The following is a 23,712-nucleotide window of genomic DNA, read 5'->3' as shown; positions in this document are numbered from 1 at the left end:
CCTAATTTTGAATTCTATAGTGCATTCTATATAATTTTTATCTCCTAACAACACTGTTTCTATGAAAAGCCACATAATATTTCATGTTTTCTTAAGCATTTTAAATAAAATATCAAAAATAAAAATATGTAGGCTTTCCAACCATGTATCAAATTTTGCATGATTCTTGACTGAAGTGCTACTTAAAAGAAATCACTTTTCAGATGAACAACATGCAGAGGCACTTCACTTAAAAAAACCTCACAAGCAACTCAGACTCCATATGATACCATGGGACATGGGACCAAGTCGAGGTACCCCAGTAGGATATGTGTCCCTGACAAGACAAGTCCAGAAAAATGTCCAAGATTCTGTTTTCATTGTTAATTAAATGCAACAGACTGGTCATTATATATTCAGCTTCATAAAAAAAATTCCCGGAGAAGCTAAATGTGTTCCAAAGGATTATGTCCAAGTAGCTTACCAATGTAAAACATTGTAAAATCCACGCGTATCCCTTTTTTATGATGAGTTGTGGTATAAGAAACAATAGGAAGCCAAGTAATGAGCAAATAGAGAATATACCCGTTGTGTCTGTACTACCCTAATCACACTAGAGAATATACCCGTGTGTCTGTACTACTCTAATCACACTAGAGAATATACCCGTGTGTCTGTACTACCCTATTCACACTAGAGAATATACCCGTTGTGTCTGTACTACCCTCTATCTTCACACTAGAAAATATACCCGTGTGTCTGTACTACCCTATTCACACTAGAGAATATACCCGTGTGTCTGTACTACCCTATTCACACAAGAGAATATACCCGTGTTTCTATACTCCCCTCTTCTCACTAGAGAATATACCCGTGTATCTGTACTACTCTATTCACACAAGAGAATATACACGTGTGTCTGTACTACCCTATTCACACAAGAGAATATACCCGTGTGTCTGTACTACCCTATTCACACAAAAGAATATACTCCTGTGTCTGTACTAGCCTCTATCTTCACACTAGAGAATATACTCGTGTGTCTGTACTACCCTATTCACACTAGAGAATATACCCGTGTTTCTATACTCCCCTCTTCTCACTAGAGAATATACCCGTGTGTCTGTACTACTCTCTATCTTCACACTAGAGAATATACCCGTTGTGTTTGTACTACCCTCTATCTTCACACTAGAGAATAAACCCGTGTGTCTGTAGTACCCTCTATCTTCACACTAGAGAATATACCCGTTGTGTCTGTACTACCCACTATCTTCACACTAGAGAATATACCCGTGTGTCTGTACTACTCTCTATCTTCACACTAGAGAATACACCCGTTGTGTCTGTACTACCCTCTATCTTCACACTAGAGAATATACCCGTGTGACTGTACTACCCACTATCTTCACACTAGAGAATATACCCGTGTGTCTGTACTACTCTCTATCTTCATACTAGAGAATAAACCCGTGTGTCTGTACTACCCTAATCACACTAGAGAATATACCCGTGTTTCTGTACTACTCTCCATCTTCACACAACAGAATATACACGTGTGTCTGTACTACCCTATTCACACTAGAGAATATACCCGTGTGTCTGTACTACTCTCTATCTTCACGCTAGAGAATATACCCGTGTGTCTGTACTACTCTCTATCTTCACACTAGAGAATATACCCGTGTGTCTGTACTACTCTCTATCTTCACACTAGAGAATATACCCGTGTTTCTATACTCCTCTCTTCTCACTAGAGAATATACCCGTGTTTCTATACTCCCCTCTTCTCACTAGAGAATATACCCGTGTGTCTGTACTACTCTCTATCTTCACACTAGAGAATATACCCGTGTTTCTATACTCCTCTCTTCTCACTAGAGAATATACCCGTGTGTCAGTACTACTCTCTATCTTCACACTAGAGAATATACCCGTTGTGTCTGTACTACCCTCTATCTTCACACTAGAGAATATACCCGTGTGTCTGTACTACTCACTATCTTCACGCTAGAGAATATACCAGTGTGTCTGTACTAATCTCTATCTTCACACTAGAGAATATACCCGTGTGTCTGTACTACCCTATTCACACTAGAGAATATACCCGTGTTTCTATACTCCCCTCTTCTTACTAGAGAATATACCCGTGTGTCAGTACTACTCTCTATCTTCACACTAGATAATATACCCGTTGTGTCTGTACTACCCTCTATCTTCACACTAGAGAATATACCCGTGTGTCTGTACTACCCACTATCTTCACACTAGAGAATATACCCGCGTGTCTGTACTACCCTCTATCTTCACACTAGAGAATATACCCGCGTATCTGTACTACCCTCTATCTTCACACTAGAGAATATACCCGTGTGTCTGTACTACTCTTTATCTTCACACTAGAGAATATACCCGTGTGACTGTACTACTCTCTATCTTCACACTAGAGAATATACCCGTGTTTCTATATTCCCCTCTTCTCACTAGAGAATATACCCGTGTGTCTGTACTACCCTCTTCACACTGGGCACATTTATTTCTTCTTTTTTCAATCGGACACGCGCGTCTCCGTGCCCCGCATAGAGGACTCCTCCGATTTTGTGAGAGTCCAAGTTACTCACTTACTTTACTATTATGTTTCTCGTTCATCGTTAAATTAAATGTCTCTCATTTTTTGCCTGCTTTATCTTTAACGCCCATCTTATTGTTCTTCCATTATAAACGTTTTCCTAACTCTAATTTTCCCCGAAAATTAACGAGGAAATAAAAAGTTCTGCAATATTACGTAACCTTAATCATGGCTCCGAGTGCATTCCACCCTGTTGCCTAATGTCCGCCGAAGACAGGTGATGCCCTAATGGATAATAAAACGATATCTGTTAATATTCCTTTATATATCCATTTTTACGGTGAAAAAAAAAATCGTGGATTGTAAAGATCTAAGATCAGTCTTTTCTTAAATTCCAAAACAAGCTCCAAAAACTAAATAAATGCCGTCTTCCTTGTAAATGAATATTTCGAATTAAGATTAATTACATAGGACCAATTCTCTGCTTTTCTCTAAAAGAAAATATTTTGAATAAAGGTGATACTTACCGATGCTCCTGTAGATATGAACACGTGGCAGAAATGGACGTTATCCCGCCATGTAGATAATAATAAGCTGCTGAGTTTTTAATAACAATAGCTACTTATTAATATTGATGAAACATACCGTAAGTATTTGGTACAACTTTTTTATGTTTTAGATTGCAAGATGAATGTAGAAAATGAAAAAAGAAACTTATTTAATACGGATTTTAGAAATGATTAAGGTTACAGACCACCAATTCAACCAATGAGCATTTGGAATGTACGCAAAAATAGTCCTACGCAGAAATTACCCCTGTTCCTCATGGTGCTGTGAAAAAAGTTCTCATCTCATCTAAACAATTTAAACAGTTTCTGAAAGGAGAAACATTTCTGTACATTTTATAGGTGCATTTTGCTTCTTGTGATGTGAAGCCAAATCTCCATAATGATTTCTAAATATACCCCTATCTTGTGAAAACACTGGGATTTCCCATGCTATTTATAGACACTTCACCTCCGGTGACCAGTACTGCACTGCAAGTCTGCTAACCCCACATGCCATTCTGAGGATTGTGAGCTGACATATGTAGAATCATGCTGATATATAGTCCTCTGCAGGTTAAAGTTAAGGTAAAGTCCAGAGAAACCATTGAATATTGTGAAATTAGCATAGAAGCCTATGGGAAGTGGAATTAGTGGTTTCTAGCCTTAATATATACGTGGAAGTCACATTGATCAAAACACAAGACAATTTAAATTTGCAAAACACTGAATTGCAAATCTTGCGCCGCTTTTTCTTCAACCTACCATGTCATGTGAGTAACCATTGGATGCAGATTTGCATGGGATTTAATAAAATGCATTTTGTTTTACGATATTTACTAAAATAAATTTGTAGTTACAATTTGAAATTCATGGGATTTTCATAGAATCCCATGGGATTTTTTTTTGTCCCATGGGATTTTTTTTCTCCCATGGGATTATTTTTGTCCCATGGGATTTTTTTTTTGTCCCATAGGATTTTTTGTTGGTAAATCAATACAGTTAGAAACATATAAAAATGGGTACATGTGTATGAAGAAGTATTATGATAAGATACCAGAAAGTACAAATGTGTGTGTAGATTGAATAAAGCTATAGAATTTAAATAATTTTACATCTCTATTATTTATAAGCAAATAATAACCAATGCATTCTCACATTTAGTAAGTATATTTATTACTTTATTAAATTTTATAAGGAATATGCATGTTTTTATGTATTTAATTATTCAACTTAAAAGAGAATTGAAGCTAAATTATCTTGATAAGTGTTATTCCTTGAACATGCTTTATAACAAAATATAGTTCATTTTTTTGCATTGCAAAAGTACTGATATTGTTGATAAACTACAAAAAGGTTAGTCATTCATCACAATTCATAACCATATCCACATTCAACACAAAAGTATCTGTATTTTTTGGCATTTTATGTCCATTCTTAAACAAAAAGTCTTAAAATGCAAAATGCAAAATCAACTTTATTTAATACCCTTTTGTGTAAAAATTGGGTTGATTTTGTGCAAAATTTGGGCAAAAATGAGCAAATTAATGCCTAAACCTTCTTTCATAATTTCCAAGGATATGAAATAGATGCCCATGCAATTTGACAGGAATTAAATGTCTGAATCAAAGTCTAACTTATCATTTTGAACCTTATACCATGGGCAAGAACCACAGTTCATATAAACTATTCCAATCTGGCTAACATAGACATAATAAAAACACCTAATATTGTCATGAATGTAAACAGATATAAAATTACTTAAACAGAAAATGAATGCTTGATACACATTACAGCACATCAAATCATAGTAAGGTACAATAATGTATGTTCTAAGTTTTTCCTGAATCGGCAGACATTTATTAATGATTATATAAAAAAATTAAAACCTTTTTTGCAATGGTGGGGTTTTGAAAAAAATGAATTGATTTCTTCTGATGAATAAACGTGTAACTACATTCCTATTTCAAAATTTACATGTTTGTTGTTTATGTCTAAACCCCTACAGTTTCCTCCAATTTTACCCTTCTGTGAATGAGGCTGATACATCTAAACTATTTCTTGAATGTCAACACTTTAGCTTCAGTGGGAATAATATTAGCAGTCACAAGTACATGTATGTATATATATCATATTTAGGTAGCAATGATGATTTCTTTACAACTGTACTCCAGTATCACTAAAAGAAGATTCTCAATTTCTCATTTGATGGTAATAATAGTAATAGCTCATGTTATGTACTGCACACTTTGTAGTGATGATCTGATCATGATAGTGTTGCTCTTAAATATAATGTGAAAATCCTCCTAAAATTTTGCAGGAATTTCTTGCTGTATACCAGCAGCTATTCTGACCATAGAATCCCAACCAATAATGATACCTAAAAAATAGTTAAGAACTAAAAATGTCATAGTATTGGGTAGATTTTTAATTTAAAAAAATGCAAACAAAGCACAAAAATGTGATGTCAAGGTCAATGGTAATTAACCCTAGAGCATGTAGAAGGCTATACATCTTAAAAATGCTTAACAACATGCCAATTATCAAAGACCTACCTTGAAAGATAATAAAGTAACAACCTAATGTAAACATGATTTGTGTTACTGGCTGACTAATTACTATGAGGGTGATTGGTCAGTTTCAGCAGGCAACAACCACCCCCTCACTTTTCAAAGCCATGCAAAGCATAATCTGTAGGTCTTCAACTCTTAAAGGTTTCTTACAAATATTTATAACTTATTAATGTATTCTGATTTATATGGAACTTATTCATGTATAAAGACAGAACTTAATGTGCTAAGTTGAAAAACTAACTACAAGTAATATGCTTCTTGTGCTCAATTAACTAACAGAGTGCACAACATTAATAACAATTTGAAGTAAACTGATTACCTAAAAAAAACATCAAAATCATGTACAAGTAATGCTTTACCATGCATATATAGGAATACCTGTAATTACAAGTTATTACATGTTGCTCTCACTACAGGATCCAAAACCCAATCCATCAGGTTGGTCAATGTATTAATAGTCATCTGGTATTATCAGGTTGTCCCTACAATATACAAAGCTAAAAGTACTGCATTGAATCTCTACTGATGCATTTCTTCACATAATTTTTTTTAAATACCTTGAGTGGTTTTGGAGGAGCTGTGCTAACAAGGTTTTCACATTAAAAACCAATCAGTTTAATTATCTCCCTTTACGGGTCTAGTGCATATATTATATCTTTACATAAAGCCTAACTTTCCAATTTTAATAATATAAAAAATTAGATGACTTTTTAATCATTCAAACAGTATGCGTGAAAGTTTCTGATAGTCTGTTAAACGAAAAACAAAATCAAACATCTCCACTATTATTTTGTGAGTTTAAGTGTGCTTTCTATTAAAATGTGCGTCATGAAAGCTTCCTGTGTATTTAAAGCAAAACTGTTTCAGCCTATTGACAATGTCATCAAGATTATGTTAAAAAATGCATACCTGTGGATGAAAAAAAATTGTTTAATTATTTAATAATCACTGAGTATTGCATGTATAAGTACTTACTGCTACAGTAAATGGGTCAAATGATAATCGCTCTTTTTAATTGGTCAATATTCTTCTCTAAGAAATGTGTAAGTGTCTCTCTTTTAAATACAAGTCTTCACTTAAAGTTCTGAAAAAATAAAAATACAGCTAGACAAATTTAGTTGTACAAGTATTAAAATGCCAGCCACATGTGTAAAGATTGAGTTAAATATGGTTCTGTTGAAAAATTTCTGTTGGTATTGAACCCTCCCCCCTCCAAAAAAAAACAAAAAAACAAATGCCAATCAACATATTTCAATCTTTGCACACAACATATCTTATGTTAAGTTCTATTTAAGAACTTTTAAGAACTAACATGTGTTAGGAACACATACTAAGCAACAAATCCAGTTAAAACTTTTTGCAGGATTGTCAGGTAGTGCCTGTTTTGTACTATAAGTAAACAAATTGTAAGTCTATTCTACTGACTGAAAACTTATGACTTGTTCTTGTAATTAATGTTCAAATGAGGTTGACTTGATTACAAATACTTTAATTCTTCTTTGACAGATAAGTAGCTATATGCTGGGCAGATCCAGAAATTTGTAAAAAGGGCTGGGTGTTCATTTTTTCACTAAATAAGTATAGCTGAAAAAAAAAACTCCCCTTTACTTAACAAGACATATTTTTAAATAGAAATATTGATTTTGCTTGCTGTTTAATATAAATAAAAATATTGCACTTGCGAAGCAAAAATTTTCATCCGGGTCGACCCCCCCCCCCCCAACCCACCCACTTTGTAATGTCCATTATTATTTTTATAAGTCTTGCAAAGACGGTACATATACAGGAAAGCTCACGGTGCTCGCTGATTGAGGCAATGCCTACTCCATATTATAAACTTCTTAAGGAGTGACCAGTCCCTGTAATATAAATTCCCTGACCAAAGGTAACTTTAATCATTAAATATTACAATTACAGTGAACCTAATTCAAAAAAGGATTCTTCAGATACAATAAATATTCCCCCTTCAAATAAAATACTAAAAAAAAACTCTAATTTTATAATGGGTAAACACCGCACCAGAATTCAGCTATAGTTCCCAACCTGTGACTGTGGAAGGAGGAAACTGTTTCAGGAGCAGAGTAGTCAGAGCAAATCATGCAGATTTTCTGGAGCAGTACAACTCCTAACTTACTGTAGTCGGAACTTGACGTATGCATTCATTGCTGTATTGAATTCGTTAGTTTCTGAACGACTGCAGCATCAACACTTATGGTACCAGTATCGTATTGCACATCCCTGAGTGGGTGTATCATCAAAACATGGATGCTATAAAAATATAGTGCATTTTCTTTTTGCCTCTCTACAAACTAATGTTTTGTCAAAAGATATGAACAATGACTTATAAAATAGAGCAAACATCACACTGTAAGATGAAGAACTTTTTTTAAAGGAAAATCTAACATAATATCATAAAAATGTTCCACTGAAAAGGTTGGTTTGGTGAGTGCAAAACGAAAGTGAAAATAGGGAAAATGGCTATTTATAGTTCAAGACTACTTTTCTGTCCGATCTTCGTGGACTCACCCTATTTTCTTTGCGGGAAATTATTTTTTCACATGTCCTTAGAAATGCTACATAATTGAAAGTTTTATTGAATCAATTTGCATATTTTTTTTAAAAAATCCTAAAAATATGCACTTTACTATAGAAGTCTATGGGAAAATTAATACGATACTGAGACCTTATCTCGCTGCTGGGACGTATACAAAAGCGTCTTGTGTCATGCGTGATTTCGGCACCCCGTTTCGCTACTGAGTGACAATACATATCCGAGGTTCCTCTGTAATTATCCTTTCGTATAACACTTGTTGTTATATCGATGCAGGAACGCACAAGATGAGCATTCCAGTAACGTAGTAAATAGTTGTACAAAAAGTTATTTCATAGCTAGCGAAGGAGTTAAATTTAGGTAAATGCTATATATAATATAAATCCTTGGGCTAACGAATGAAACTGCACTTTCTCGAGACTTTGTCTTGATTAAACATAGTACGTGTACATTTTAATACCCAGATCTAACGTAAGATGCTGGCATTTCCGTTCGTCCATAGGATGGTGCCATATCAGAAAATAACTTCCATGCAAGCGAACCTCTTTCACGGGCTGCAGTAATTCGGTTTTGTAATGTAAATTAAAGCATGGACAGTAAAATCATTGGTGACAGTTACACGCTTAGACCTGTAATTAATTATAACTCCCTGTTACATGTACGGTTTTAATTCGCTAGTAAAATTATAAAAACCTTATATAAATTAAAAGAAAAAAAACTCATTCACTAGTAAGCAGATCCTTTCAGTAAATATAATTATATACAAGGACTTTTATAATAGCCTATCAAAATCCTTTGGTTGTTATATTCAAAAAAGAAGTATTAAAAATGATGTAATTGGATTAATGTGGATAATTTCATGCAAAATTTTGGTGAAAATGAGGAAATATTATACTATGACACACCCCATTTTTCTAGACCCCCACCCCTTTTAGAACCCACTTTCAAAATCTCGGTTAAGTTTACGTACGACACTACACAGGCCAGGTGACGAATAGAATCGCCCTGAGGTAATTTTAAAAAATTTAATTGTTTTATGGCTCAGACAGAACAGGTGACTCAACAGGTGACAGGATTTACCTGTCCAATATTGCAGTAGAAGATGTTTGTTCCCTTACAGTTCTGATCATCCGTGTGTATATAGTGTACAAGAAGCTTTTACAGATGAGATGATGGCAAAGGTATACTAGTATATTCCAACATTACAGTAAAAATCCTTAATTGTATAATTTCAAAATCGGCTACATACATGTAGGGAAACTGAAGCTCTAAAGTTTGTCATACCTCTGGTTATAGCTACAATTTATATGATATGCATTAAACTGTATTGTACATACGTGTAATAAGATTCACCCATTCAACTTTTCGAAACACTATACGGTAGAATCTGTCCAATATTGCAGTAGAAGATGTTCGTTCCCTTACAGTTCTGATCATCCGTGTGTATATAGTGTACAAAAGTGCGTTCCTGTTATATACAAGAAGCTTTTACAGATGAGATGATGACAAAGGTATACTAGTATATTCCAACATTACAGTAAAAATCCTTAATTGTATAATTTCAAAATCGCCTACATACATGTAGGGAAACTGAAGCTCTAAAGTTTGTCATACCTCTGGTTATAGCTATAATTTATATGATTTGCATTAAACTGTATTGTACATACGTGTAATAAGATTCACCCATTCAACTTTTCGAAACACTACACGTTGGAATCTATCAGTGGCCGTTCAGGTTACAGACCACCAATTCAACCAATGAGCATTTGGAACGTACGCAAAAATAGTCCTACGCAGAAATTGCCCCTGTTCCTCATAGTGCTGTGAAAAAAGTTCTCATCTTATTTAAAAAATTGAAACAGTTTCTGAAAGGAAAAGGATTTCTGTACATTTTATAGGTGCATTTTGCTTCTTGTGATGTGAAGCCTAATCTCCATAATGATTTTTAAATATACCCCTGTCTTGTGAAAACACTGGGATTTCCCATGCTATTTATAGACCCTTCACTTCCGGTGACCAGTACTGCACTGCAAGTCTGCTAACCCCACATGCCATTCTGAGGATTGTGAGCTGACATATGTAGAATCATGCTGATATATAGTCCTCTGCAGGTTAAAGTTAAGGTAAAGTCCAGAGAAGCCATTGAATATTGTGAAATTAGCATAGAAGCCTATGGAAAGTGGAATTAGTGGTTTTTAGCCTTCATGTCAAAATAGGGATATTTCTATCGGCTTACATATTTCTATCGGTTTACTTTTAACAAGTACCGGCTTACTTTTCAAAAGTATTGGCTTACTTGTTAAAAGTATCGGCATACTTTTCAAAAGTAAGCCGATACAAAAACTTTATGCATAGTGAAAAAGGTATCGGCATACTTTTTCAACAGTATCGGCTTACTTTTCAAAAGTAACGGCTTACATTTTGTTTTAGATATTAACCAATCCTATGTTCCCTTACATCTGAGCGATAGCTTGAACGCCAGGGATCTGCCTATAAACTATGTCTGTCCCATCAGGAGGTCATTAATGATGCTTAGTGAAGACTTTAAAATTAGTAGAGTTTCCTTTTATTAAATAAACAATCTCTCTATATATTGTACATAAAATCGCTTGCCCACTTTGGGCATGTGACAGTTAAAAATTCAGCTATAAATAATTAAAAAGATCAAATTAAAGAAGCAATAGCAAACAATAAACAATTAATTGTATAATTATGAATCAGTCAAGTAAGGCTGACATGTAATAATTAATTCATTTTATTAGTAGCAATAAGGGCTATAATAATTGGTGCCTACATGTATGATGTATTGCATTAATTCAATTAACCATAATGGTATAAAATGTTGTCTCCTTTATTTAATCTATTATCCTGTTTATATCCTTATCCAAAAGTCTTAACATAGTCACCGCAAATTTCTTCTTTCTCTGAAAACCAACACAAATGATCTATGCGAGGCTTTCGTTCAAATTCAAGTAGCAGAGATGACGACGATAGGAGTTTAAAGACCTGTATATATTATACCCCAGTGACTCTGTATGGTCGACCCTTTATCCCGCTTTAATATTGTAATTTATAGTTTAAATATATTAAATATATTATATAATTTTGAAGATTGAAATTGATAACCTAACAAAATAAAGAAAGAAAAAAATATGTATACTAATGAAACTATAACGAACTAAGTGATAATACAAAATATACAAAAATCATAAAAAAGTTAAAGAAAAATAAATGTTTAACGTACGAGGAAAAGCAAGACCAGGTGCAGTAAACCAAGTGAGAAATTTGGAAATAAAAAAAAATACGCCAAAGGTTGATAGGGGGTCGTTTTGGGAAAGAAAAAAATAAACTGTAGATGCGCGTTATTGATATGGAAAGAAAAAAAATAAAACCAAAGTATATGACTAGAGGGTTTGTGGAACGAAAAATTAAAAGTCCATAGGTAATGGACTGCTTGTAATTTTAAAGTTTGCTTAATATGTGTATTCAGTTTTAATGACAGAATGTGTGTGTTTTAATGGTGTTCAAAGCTGTGATGTGCAATGCCATGAGGTTTGTTTAATCTTAACTCTTGCATAGAAGAAAGCGCGCGTTTAATTATGGGTTCACACCTTTGATACGATCGATTTGATTGGCTACACATCTCTGTAAACTCTGTCAAAAGTATGCCGATACTTTTTTCACTATGCATAAAGTTTTTGTATCGGCTTACTTTTGAAAAGTATGCCGATACTTTTGATAAGTATGCCGATACTTTTAACAAGTAAGCCGATACTTTTGAAAAGTAAGCCGGTACTTGTTAAAAGTAAGCCGATAGAAATATGTAAGCCGATAGAAATATCCCTATTTTGACATGAACGGCCACTGATAGGAATCTATATGTACAATCTATACCTGGTGTACACTGAACATACTATTTTGTACAGTTCATATTGGTTACCAAGTGTCTATACGTTGAAAGTTCAATGAAAGTGTACATTGCGCGTTTTTCGATTCAACGTTTGCGCCAATTGGATAAAAAAACTAGTTTAATTGTCCCAACATATTTCCCCGTGCTTAAAAAGACTGGCACTAATTGTGTCAGCCTACCTGTAAAAGGTAGTGATATCAAATATTTCATAAAAATATGAAAATAAAATAGAAGTTAGGAATATATATATCCAAAAAATGTAATCTACACTTAAATAGATTTACCTTGTATTGGATCTAGTATTGAAAAATCTTTTAAATGGACATTAACTCCGCCCGGATAACTTGCCGGTCCCAAGTCTAGATGTCCCTATCATATGTAAAATCAATTTCAATTCTTCCCATGCGCGGTTGAGCCACGATGCTTCACACGTCATACAATAAGGACACCACCCATGTCATGCCAAAAACTGTTTTAAAATATAGGAGAGTTCTTCGTGATGTCATCACTTACCTGTGATTTGGATTTGGTTGGCAAAAAATCCCTTGATTGGCATGGGACATCAACTTTATATCATCATAACGTTTTCGTTGATTAAGATAATTGAAAAATTCTTTGTTCTCTACACTGCCAATAATACTCTTTTTATCCACGGAATTTTGAAATAAATATTCAGTAATTAGACTATGTGAGCATAAAAAATTTTAAATAATTTTTAATGATAATAGAGGTTTACATATAAATATCATTTCAAATTTATTTTTTTAAGTAAAAGACTAAAAAATTTACACACAAAATATGAATTATTTTATCCAAATGAAACACTTTACAGAACCAAAATTGGATATAAAATAACAAAGTTATAAAGTTTTGAAAATTGGGATTCTAATCATGAATTTGCTAATTGTTTATTTCGTTGTTTATTTGCCAACCAATTTAACACTTAATGATATGAAAATTCGTGAATATGTCATCACTAATGAGATTGGCGAACTCTCCTACAGTGGTCCAATTTCTATTTAAAGACTCCATGAGCGAATCAATGAAATACCCAAAAAAATGTCATCCTTAAAGATCTGACAAGAATATCATAACATTATATCCCTTACGAATAAGCCTATTCAACGGTTTAGTTTACTTATTGGGCGAGTATCGAGCTTTCCGTGCTATGTGTAGAATATTACCGTAAAACAAAGGGTGAGAGACAAACATGAATATTTTTCCATAACAAATGAATGGTTATTAACAAAGTTATCGAAGTGATAAACTCTATATAAGAGTCAAAATGAAAAGTCTGCATAAAATTTAAATGGCATTATCAAAGTACAACCGGAAAGTTTACAACCATTGCAATGGTCATCGTCACTCGGTACAGGCATTTCCTTAGGACATTGAGGATTAAACCAGGTTTTATGGCGGCTGTCCTTGGTCCCCTTATAAATTGATTTTTTAATGTGACATTTGTGCATAAGAAATAATCAAACAAATAGTTGCTTCACATATTTTCGATAAAAGTGAATAGAATGTATCATTTTCATAATTTTCTTGGGTAAATTTAGGGTCCTATGTCAGCTCCTATTTTGTAAATATCTTGATCTGCCACACGAAACACGTACGAAGCCATATTACGGGATGTATTTATTACCTAGATTATAAGTGCCCCCAGCTAAACCGACCACTTCCTGTATATTGTACTTAATTAACAGTAAAACGGAATATCGAGCTGTTAATACCTGTAGTAATTTTCTCGTAATAAACGAAAATTTGATTTTTACGTATACATTTTGACTGCAGATTTTGATTTTTTAAATTCATTGTAAAGATCAATTCAAATCAATATCTGTATAAGTTAAGTAAGGCAATCATGCTCACCAGTACAATCTTACAACAAACAACAGCACATATCCCAGTATTCTAACACCTGAACAGAAGATAATATACGTTACAAATGCAAATACACAATCATAATTAAAGTAATTAAGTTAAGACTGTAAATACATGGAAAAGGAACCTACATAAATTACGCATCACCTTGAAATTTCCAGTAATTTTGAAATATATGCATGTACTATATTTTGAAAGAGGAGGGGCTTCTAAAATAATAAGACTAGACATACTGGCGTCACAACTCGATACAAAATGAAATTCATCCTCGACTCTTTTCATTGTGCACAAAGCACACTATCTATTTGACATCTCTATACCATAGTAACCCCCCAGTTTCAACAAACAAGGAATGTGATGATTATCTTAGTTTACATCTAGTAAGGCATTTTTTTTTTTGTAATAAGTCCGTTTTGTTAAATATTTTTGCAGACTTGGTACAAATTCAACAACAAATTTGTACAAATAACACTTAGGAGAGCCCTGAAAGGTTCCGTTTAGATCAAATGTTAAGTACCAGTCAACATAAAATTCAGACACTGCTAATGGAAAAGTGATTATGTTGGATAAAAAGTAATTCACGGTGAAGAAAAACCTACCAAACAAACGATGCTTCTGTGCAAATTTCATTTACAATCTACATTTTTGTACATACTTTTTCTCTATTTAGCGCAACAAACAAATAAAAAACTAAAACTGGTTATGTGATCAGTAACTGTTTCTAAACAAGAAATAAAATTAAATTGGGTTGGTTTTTGACGTGCTGTCTGATTTTTAGAAAGCCTGATAAAATAATGTACTTACGATTAAAATACTAGGAGTGTGAAATGTGGTGCACGATAGAACGTTTCCATGTGTTGTTACCTTTTGGTCCGTGGTGAAATCATAACTTGTCACATTACACCATAATTCGTTTCTTTCCCCTGTATTTCCAAACTCATTGAGAAACTCTTCGCATGAGAATAAGCACGCCAGAATAAGAACTTTCACTGCTTTCAAAATCTTGGATGCAATTAATATTTTAAACTCGTTCTTTCCAAAATAGAAACAGGTTAGTATCATTCATTCCCGAGTATTCGATATTGTCGTTTACTAAACGGAAATAAACGCGAGTTGAAGGATCACTCAGTCATAACCATTTTACTGCTACAAGTGGGGCTGCATGTACTGGACAACAACAGCACGTCTAACTTCCAGATAATGTTTACTAAAAGCATGTAAACATGATGGCTTTTTAAAGGGTATGGTCTGGATTAGAACCCCCTTTTTTGTTGGAATTTTTTTTCAATATTTTGCCATTTTTTGGGCAAATGTGGCAGAGTCAAACTTTATAGTTTGCATATTTTAAGCAATGATTTTTATTTATGTACTGCAATGGTAATTCTTCTACAAGTGATGGAATAAAATATCGAGTGAAAAATGTGACTAAAACAGTATAAGCAATGACCAATTTTGAATGCTGGAATAATACATTTTGTATATGTTCCATAAATTTATCTGTGCACGCAGTAAGACAAACTAGATAGAGGTAGGTACTGTCTCACATAAGATACAGTACAAATGTTGGTTTTTTTTTGTTAAAATGTAGATATGGATAGTTATGGGTACAAATGTAACATGTTTATGTTGTTAATCTTCTTTCAGAAAGGCTTTAAATTGGAAATTAACAATATAGATATGATCATTTGAAACCATAATAGATTCAGTGCTTCTAGACCCAAATGTAGTACAGAGTTTTGATTTTAGCATTTTAAATTTACAAATACTAGTTTAGTTTTTCAACCTGTCCATCACACACTGAAGATTAGATGCAAGTTGTCATTAGTGGGAATTGGGGTGTAAGATTTCTTGTGTTTGAAGAGAAAATGTGTTATGATTTGGAAATTGTATATATATGGCATATAAGTTGTACTGATTTCATTTTTTATTCTCATGGACTTTCATCAGTGGACTTAGTACTGTCATATTTTAAAAAATTGGAATATTTTTTTTGGCACACTTTTTGCTCTTATTTCTGAACATTGATTAAAAAAAATTGGTGACAGAATTTTGGAAGTCAGTGCAGCCCCTGTTTCAGTTACATGTTTATATCTCCATTTTACTGTCTATATACAGAATCTGAAAGTTATCTAATTTTGAAATAATGCATAATAAGTATAATTTTGTTTTGAAGGTGCTCTATGTTGCTCAAGAGAGATTAGAGGATGCATGAAAGGATTCTTAGTAATGACTCGTAAAAGGTGAGTGACATATAAAGAACTTGCAAAATTAAATATTAAACCAACTATGTCTGAGGAAAGATAAACAAGCTCTAGCTAGATGTTAAGTTACGGTAAAAATCACTATTACTTGCTATCAGGAGATATCTCTTTTTATATACAGATGCTTTGGTTATATGATTAAGCCAAAAACAAATATCTTTATTGTGTGAATATTCAATTGCAAATAGAGTTTGTCAAGTCCTATTCTAAAATTATAGTTGAACTGGACCATTATTTTTTAAGCTCTTATCTTTGCACGACTAACATACCTTGTGTTTCAAAGGTAATCAAGGGAACCAATGTAATAGCGGCAATCAAAGGAATGTAATTCAGGGACAAAGACCAGACATGGAAAACAGACATACACAACAAAGAACATAAAGTAACTAAAATCATACACACAAAGTAACAAAAGCAAATGAGCAACTCAGACTACACTAAACTTGTTACATTTTTTGAAAGTTCAACGACAGCTTTCTCCACAATCTCTTAATTAATTTTGATTAAACTTACCCCCAGCATGTTGGACTTAACATTGAATGTTAATTATGTGCTTTACAAGATAACTGCTTTAAGGATGCTTGCAATGAAAATTAATTCAACTAAATTGAAAGGTACCATATGTATTATCATGCAGAATTGTTTTTCACCATTTCAGGGACCAGCCACCTGCTTGCCTCCATGGTGAATGACTAATTCAGTATATGCAAACTTGATAGCTTATCATATCAGGTATACACTGTTCTACAGAATTTTTGTACTCCTGCTTTTTGAGACGGGACATATTATGGCATACTGGTGTCCGTCCATCTGTTCTTCATACTTTGCACAATAAATCAAAAGTGCTGCCACAAACTTATATAGAAAGCACTTTATCTGTGTGTCTGTTTGTCTGTTCATGTTATCTTTTAGATGTCTGATTGCAAGTAATTTCAGCTGTTGATATTAGAAATGAACATATATCAAGTAAGAAAAAATAAGATAACTTTGATTACAAATAAAATGGTATTGTAAAATATTTTATATATTTTGTTTGCATAAAGATTTTTACTTGTTTTATTCTACAGAGACGAGAAATGAAGCATGTTTCATGGGTTGAAGCTGACCAAGAAGAAAAAGAAGTGCCAAAAAGCTGATTATGGACCTGAATTTAGACTTCCATTAGAATTTTTATAATTTATTTAAATATTAAGATAAAAGTACTGCTCATACAGCATTCTAAGTTTATATTCTTAAACAGCATATTTATAGTCAGAGTGTCTGAATATTTTTTTCTGTTTCATTGTTTTACATTTGTGGTTGATAAATGAATTTTCAAAGTGATTTCATTTCAAAGCTATAAAAGTTTAAAAACTTCAAAAACATCTCAAAACTATACAAAAAACCTCTCTCTTTTAGTCACTCAGCTTTTTTATTCATACTGCACAGAAGAAAAATGCACTAAGTGAATATGTAAGGCATACACTCTCTATGACTATCATTTATTTTAACACAAGATATCCCATGGGAGAAATTAAAATCCCATGGGAGAAAAAAAATCCCATGAATTTCAAATTGTAACTACAAATTTATTTTAGTAAATATTGTAAAACAAAATGCATTTTATTAAATCCCATGCAAATCTGCATCCAATGGTTACCAAACATGATGAAACAGAGGATGTTGCATCAGATGAAGAGTCAGTATGGGTTCATCATGTCATTGGGGAAAAGGGACAGAGCAACAGTGGTTTAGTCATTGCTGATGTGGATTCTGTTCAGAGACCTGATGAGGAGTCAACAGAGACTGGAGGGTACGCCCATCAATCGGAAGATATCATCATTGTCAATGATAGCCAGTCTGATGTTGAGGATAACAGAAGCGCTTCAACAGACCAAGAGGAGACTACTCAGGAAATCAACCATTCTGGTAGTGATAGTTCTCCAGATACAGATGCAGAAGATACACCGGTTCTGAGACGTTCCACCAGAGAACGGAGGCCACCAGAAAGATTTAGATCTGGTGAGTACCTTATGACCAAGTCTGCAATAGGAAAACCACAAAGTGACTGGGAAAAGAGAGTTGAGTTCATTACAACTCTAGCTTCTGATTCTAGTTTACTAAAGGATTTGCAGACAGAGGCAGGGCGTTCAATTCTCGAGATATTGGAGACACATACCTCACCTTAGTACATTAATGAAATGCCGAGACGTCATTTACCGGCCCGGGGGAGTATGTGGCAGAGTGGAATTTAACCAGGAATTGACTGTGGATATAATATTCATTTAATGTTACTCTTTCTATATATTTTTGTATTGTATTTTATTTATTATATGATATATGATTTGAGATTAATAAACGAATGGTTTATATGTTTATTAAAACTTACTCACATTTATATTAAAATGTATACATATTGTTACTTGTATCAGTGTAATTGATAATCATTTACTTTGATGGATTTACCTATCAGCTGATGAGCTATTTATAGAACTCTTTATTTCTCTTTTATTTATTGGTCTATTCAGGTCACATGTACTTTAAAATTCTCTTTGGGGTTTCCTTTGGAATGTGAGTATTATTCTCTTTGAGTTTGCTGAGCTGGATGGCAGACATATTGATTTCCTTGAGATTTTTATAACCTAGTCTATAATTTCTGCCTAGTATTTCAACATAAATCTACTTTGGAAGTTTAGTTGTATTGTTGAGTTTCTGGAACTTGTATTTGAGGTTTGTTTCTATATTTCTAGCACTTTATCCCACTAAAATAACTTTGTCTTAACTGAGCAGCTAGTATGAGGTTGAATGTTTTGTTTGAATTTGAGAATGAATTTGCAGTATGAAAATAAACTGAGTGAATGAGTAAAATGTATTTAAACCATTTAAAGAGACTAAATGATATAAAGGATTATAAATATTTAAAATAGTTAATAATTGAGTTATTAAACCAAAAGTTTCAAAAGAGACAACTCTTGAATGAATGTGATTTCTTATAAATAAATAGGGTATAAATAATTGATTAAATGGTTAAATTTTAATATGTTAAATAATATTTTTATTTAATGATGTACTCAAAGTGTTTGGTGTTAGTAATGAATGTTATTATTGTTCCATGAACACATCAGTTGTGAAACATATATTTGCTTCAGCTTTTGTATATTGTGTCATACTGTATTATACCAGACAGTTAACCTGACCTTTTCATCTATTTGAGAGGTAAGCATTAAGTTGTGTTTTTATTATAATTTTTTTGTGTTAACATACCATTTGTGGCAATGTTTGGCAAACTTATGTTTTGCTGTTATTTTAAATCTTACATGCTGCATACAATTAATAGAGTATAAGAGATCTGTACAGAATACTATTATGTCAGAAGTTACAAAATTATATTGTTATGAGATTTATGTCAATCATGATTGAATTATAATTCATACATGTAGACGCAATAATAATAATGTACAGGTTGACAGAATATGTTCGTTATTTAAAATAGAGTTATCTTTCTTTTCTCTGTACTTAAAGTATTTTATTGTATTACAGGGTCAATTAATTTATTTGTAACAGATTCCAATCTGCCTTATCAATAAAAGAACCCTAAATCATCCATGTGTATTTTGTGGATCCCAATATGGTTTCACTCACATAACATGGTAGGTTGAAGAAAAAGCGGCGGAAGATTTGCAATGCAGTGTTTTGCAAATTTAAATTGTCTTGTGTTTCAAGATTTTAATTAATATTTAGTACTTACGTCTTATAGAATACGATGAAATAGTAAAAATGAGATCATTATGTTCCCAAAACGAAGTGAGAAACATATTGTTCTTGTTCGGTTCCTTCTTATTTTTTAATATCATTTTTCTTTTATCTAAACTTTAGTCTGAAATTGTTCTCAGAAATGGCTGAATGGACTGAAACCAAGTTTGGCACAAAGTCGGGCATCATTTGAAGTTGTGCATTGGCATATTTCAACCCAACGTGGCCCCCATTTAAAGACGAAAATAAATCATTAAAAAATTAGAAAAATCGTAGGAACTTAATATATACTAGGTTTTAAAATCTGCCATATTGAAAATAAAAATTGGCCGTCGTTTAGATTCGAAAATAATTCATAACATTGGTGAAAAATCGTAGACTGAACATTTAGTTTAAAAATAGGTTACATATAGGGCTTCCGATATGCCATATTAGAAAAAAATGACGGCCGCCTATCCTAAATATTTGCTTTCTAAATCTTAAAAGATCAAGTAGCCGTAAAACTGGTTAAGATGTCATATGACAATGGAACCATCTGTATTGGTGTCCAACATAATAAGTAATAGTTGTTATTTATATTTTCTACTGTTAACGTTCTATTTGAGCAAAGAAAATGTGTTGACTTTTTATTCATTGGTGATATACGGTCACTGACAGTATAAAGTTCGAAGTTTATTCGATTCAAATCGATGGCCCGCTAAGGACACAATGACAATACATACATATATTAGTCGAACGGTGGACATTTAAAAAAGTTAGATTACAATTGTTTATTCCGTCTGTGCATAGATCGATAGATATTCCATATGATCAGATTTTGTTTTTTTTATTCTTTTATGTTAATAAATAGAAGCTTTGAAAGTTGATGCAAAATTTTGCATTTTCAGGATCATAATCTTTGACCTGAGTTTTTGATGTAAAGGCACCAAATTCAGAATTTTACGACATGATTTCCTAAAAGATCACACTTTCAAATGAGCTATTAAAATTCCATGTGACTTTCAGGTAACATAAACTTCTAGGGTGGGTTTCTCGAAGCTATCTTAAGGATAAGACGTGTCCTGAGACTTTCTTAGGATTCGTCTCTATCCTAAGTCGTGTTCTCGAAGCCATCATAAGTTTAGATGAGTTGCAATTTTCATCCTAACTTTAGGACGACTAAATATGTGTCTTAGGATAAGTACCACAGAATTACCGGCACGCGTCGGTTCAAACATATTTTTAAGGAATGTGTATTATTTTAAACTTTGACCTGAATGTTAAACGATACAGTGACACTTTATTAAAAAACATTTTGCTATTGTTTCTATTTTTAAAACATACATGTAACAATCGTAAAATAATCACTTCATTCGTTTTTTTAATTCGCTCACATGCATATAATTAGGAAGCAATCATTTGATTTTTTTTTTCACCAAAAATGTGAAACAAAACTTTCTGGAAAAAAATTCCATACTTCTCCGTCTTAACTTGAGACATGTATGAAGCTTCAAGACGCAACCTAACATTGTCATAAGATTATCCTAACTCCATCCTAAAGTTGGTCTTAGGACGTCACTTAAGACATATCTTAGGATAGCTCCGAGAACCCCACCCTGAATTTTACCTGTTCGTCGCTCGCCTATATGATTCAATAACAATACAGTATTTGACAAAAGAAAAACTAGCATGCAATTGTGTACATGAGCATATTTATAAATTAAGATAAATTATGAGGTAGGTAATATGATAGTTGGGATTCGCTATAGGGTAATTGGCATTTGATTTGTGTGCTACAGTAATGAAGGGATGATTTTTCCCTACTAATTAAACATCCCCGTGTCTTATGCAAGTAAACAAGCATATAAATCAGCAATAATACAATATGTGATCAAGTGTGATAGGTATATACCTCCTCGTGTCTTATGCAAGTAAACAAGTATGTATAACAATAGTTATTTTGTTGCAAAAATCACCAAGGGTAGATTCTTATAGGTTTTTGGTTTATATAATGTCATTATATCGTATACTGAATATATGCACATGCATGTCCCCTATCATAAACCTCTTCGTGTCTTATGCAAGAAAACAAGAATATATATATTGCTATTTAGTTCAGTACCACCAAGGGTAGATACTTTAAGGTTTAAGGGTCATATTATGATAAAAAAAATAGCGTTCGTTACTAATGATTATATATATACAATCACTAGTAACAAACGCCTGTGTTTGAATCGGAAACTGAGTTATATAACATAAATTCAATGCTAACTGATCATTTTATCTTTTAATTTAAACTTCCCGTTCTAATACAAGCAAAAAAAAAAAACACACACACGCATGGACATGTGTATGATATGTTTTAAAAAAGGTACGTTTTTGCGATCTTTGGGTCACTTATGATATTGACCGGGAAGCAGTTCATGAACCAGATTTGTCAGCTGGCAATGAATATTCATAAATATTGGGGCATGCTAATGTATCATCCTCCCAAGTCAGGGTTTTGAGTCCATCCTCGCTCCCTCAAACCCCTGACATCACTGATTTATATTTAGCGGGTATCGTCCAGCCAATTCCGAATGGTTGCTTCTCCGGTGCGAAGCACAAATGAAAATTGATCTGACATAAAATGTCAGTGGAAAGGTAAACATTGATACGAGTAACTGATAGTTTTAAGATGTCACAAATGATTCAATATGACCAAAAATTGATAACTGTAGAGTCTGTTTAGAGTCTTTAGCGAAAAAAATGACGTTATATGTATGAAGCCATTTTGTAAGTTATATCGAAGAGTTTCTATTACGAGTGATTTGATTGGATTTTGGATCTGGGTTAAATTTAGGTAACTCATTAGATGACCTAGACAATACCCGCTAAATATGAATGATATCAGGGGTTTGAGGGAGCGAGGGTAGACTCAAAACCCTGACTTGGGAGGATGCTAATGTATATGACCTATATAATCTTGTAACTAGCCTCAGTGCCTGAATCGGAAACCGGGTAATGTCCAAGGCTTACTAATCATTTCATGAAAACTTCCCGTTCTCATACAAGCAATGAACACACGTAGAACATGCGACGCTTTGGTGGTGATGAACACGGCGAAGATCTGCTGGATTATGTGGCGTATGATTACACATTAATACAAATCATATGCGAATATTAAATACAGAAATCATGAGTGCAAAAAGTCGCTTACACTATTAGCGACTTAAAAGTTAGTTCCATCCTCTATTTCATAACTAGATACACATATCAATCTATCTTTCCGGAGCTAGTGCCCTGATATCTTCCAGTCTCCACTTTAAGTTAAGTTTTATTACGCTCAAAATTTTTCATTAGAGAAAGATATTGTTCCATCCCAAAGTTGTTTTTGAATTTAAAATATGAACAGCTAGTTTTTTTTTTTCATCTAGTACAGACCTGTACCACTGGTTAATGTAGTATGTTCTGATGATTTTGTTACATATTTTCCTAAAACAGTTAAATGATTTGGCGATAAAATTATCATTAAAATTAGTGGGGGATTTTTTCAGAGTAACTAATGCCCCATACCAAGACGGTAATTTTCTCTCATAAGGTCTTATGGATTCAATGTAATCATCTGTAAGTATTGAGAAATTATTGTCATTGTTTTCCAAAGGATGCCAGTATTTTAACTTAGATTTTATAATATCAAAATGTATAGGAAATCTGCCAAGTTCTGATGTAAATGCAAAATTTGTACTT

General features: G+C 33.1%; 1 protein-coding gene and 1 long non-coding RNA gene across 8 annotated transcripts; one reads left to right on the top strand and one right to left on the bottom strand.

Annotated features, from left to right (window-relative positions):
- Positions 1-4,252: 4,252 nt before the first annotated feature.
- Positions 4,253-7,952, bottom strand: LOC148626839 (uncharacterized). The gene is made up of 4 exons (XR_015915774.1): positions 7,801-7,952; positions 6,642-6,750; positions 6,045-6,148; positions 4,253-5,473 (listed from the first exon to the last, which is right to left on the bottom strand). It is a non-coding gene; the product is annotated as an uncharacterized LOC148626839 (long non-coding RNA).
- Positions 7,953-8,427: 475 nt separating this feature from the next.
- Positions 8,428-19,853, top strand: LOC148626838 (uncharacterized). Of its 7 annotated transcripts, XM_088547377.1 has the most exons (6): positions 8,428-8,577; positions 9,267-9,398; positions 9,621-9,728; positions 16,185-16,251; positions 16,931-17,004; positions 17,340-19,691. In XM_088547377.1, exon 6 carries the CDS (start codon positions 17,868-17,870, stop codon positions 18,438-18,440), a length of 573 nt encoding a protein of 190 aa, XP_088403503.1. In that variant the 5' UTR covers positions 8,428-8,577; positions 9,267-9,398; positions 9,621-9,728; positions 16,185-16,251; positions 16,931-17,004; positions 17,340-17,867; the 3' UTR covers positions 18,441-19,691. The 7 variants fall into 7 exon arrangements, with proteins under 7 accessions (XP_088403503.1, XP_088403576.1, XP_088403493.1 ...); XM_088547450.1 differs by having other exon boundaries at positions 8,438-9,398; positions 9,645-9,728; XM_088547367.1 differs by having other exon boundaries at positions 8,438-9,398.
- Positions 19,854-23,712: the final 3,859 nt, after the last annotated feature.

The sequence above is a fragment of the Perna viridis genome, chromosome 1 (assembly GCF_037379345.1).
Source record: "Perna viridis isolate PV_CMFRI_1.1 ecotype Kerala chromosome 1, ASM3737934v1, whole genome shotgun sequence".
NCBI classification, from domain to species: Eukaryota; Metazoa; Mollusca; class Bivalvia; order Mytilida; family Mytilidae; genus Perna; species Perna viridis.
Note: the sequence above shows the minus strand (reverse complement) of the source record. Positions and strands in the feature narration are given on the sequence as shown.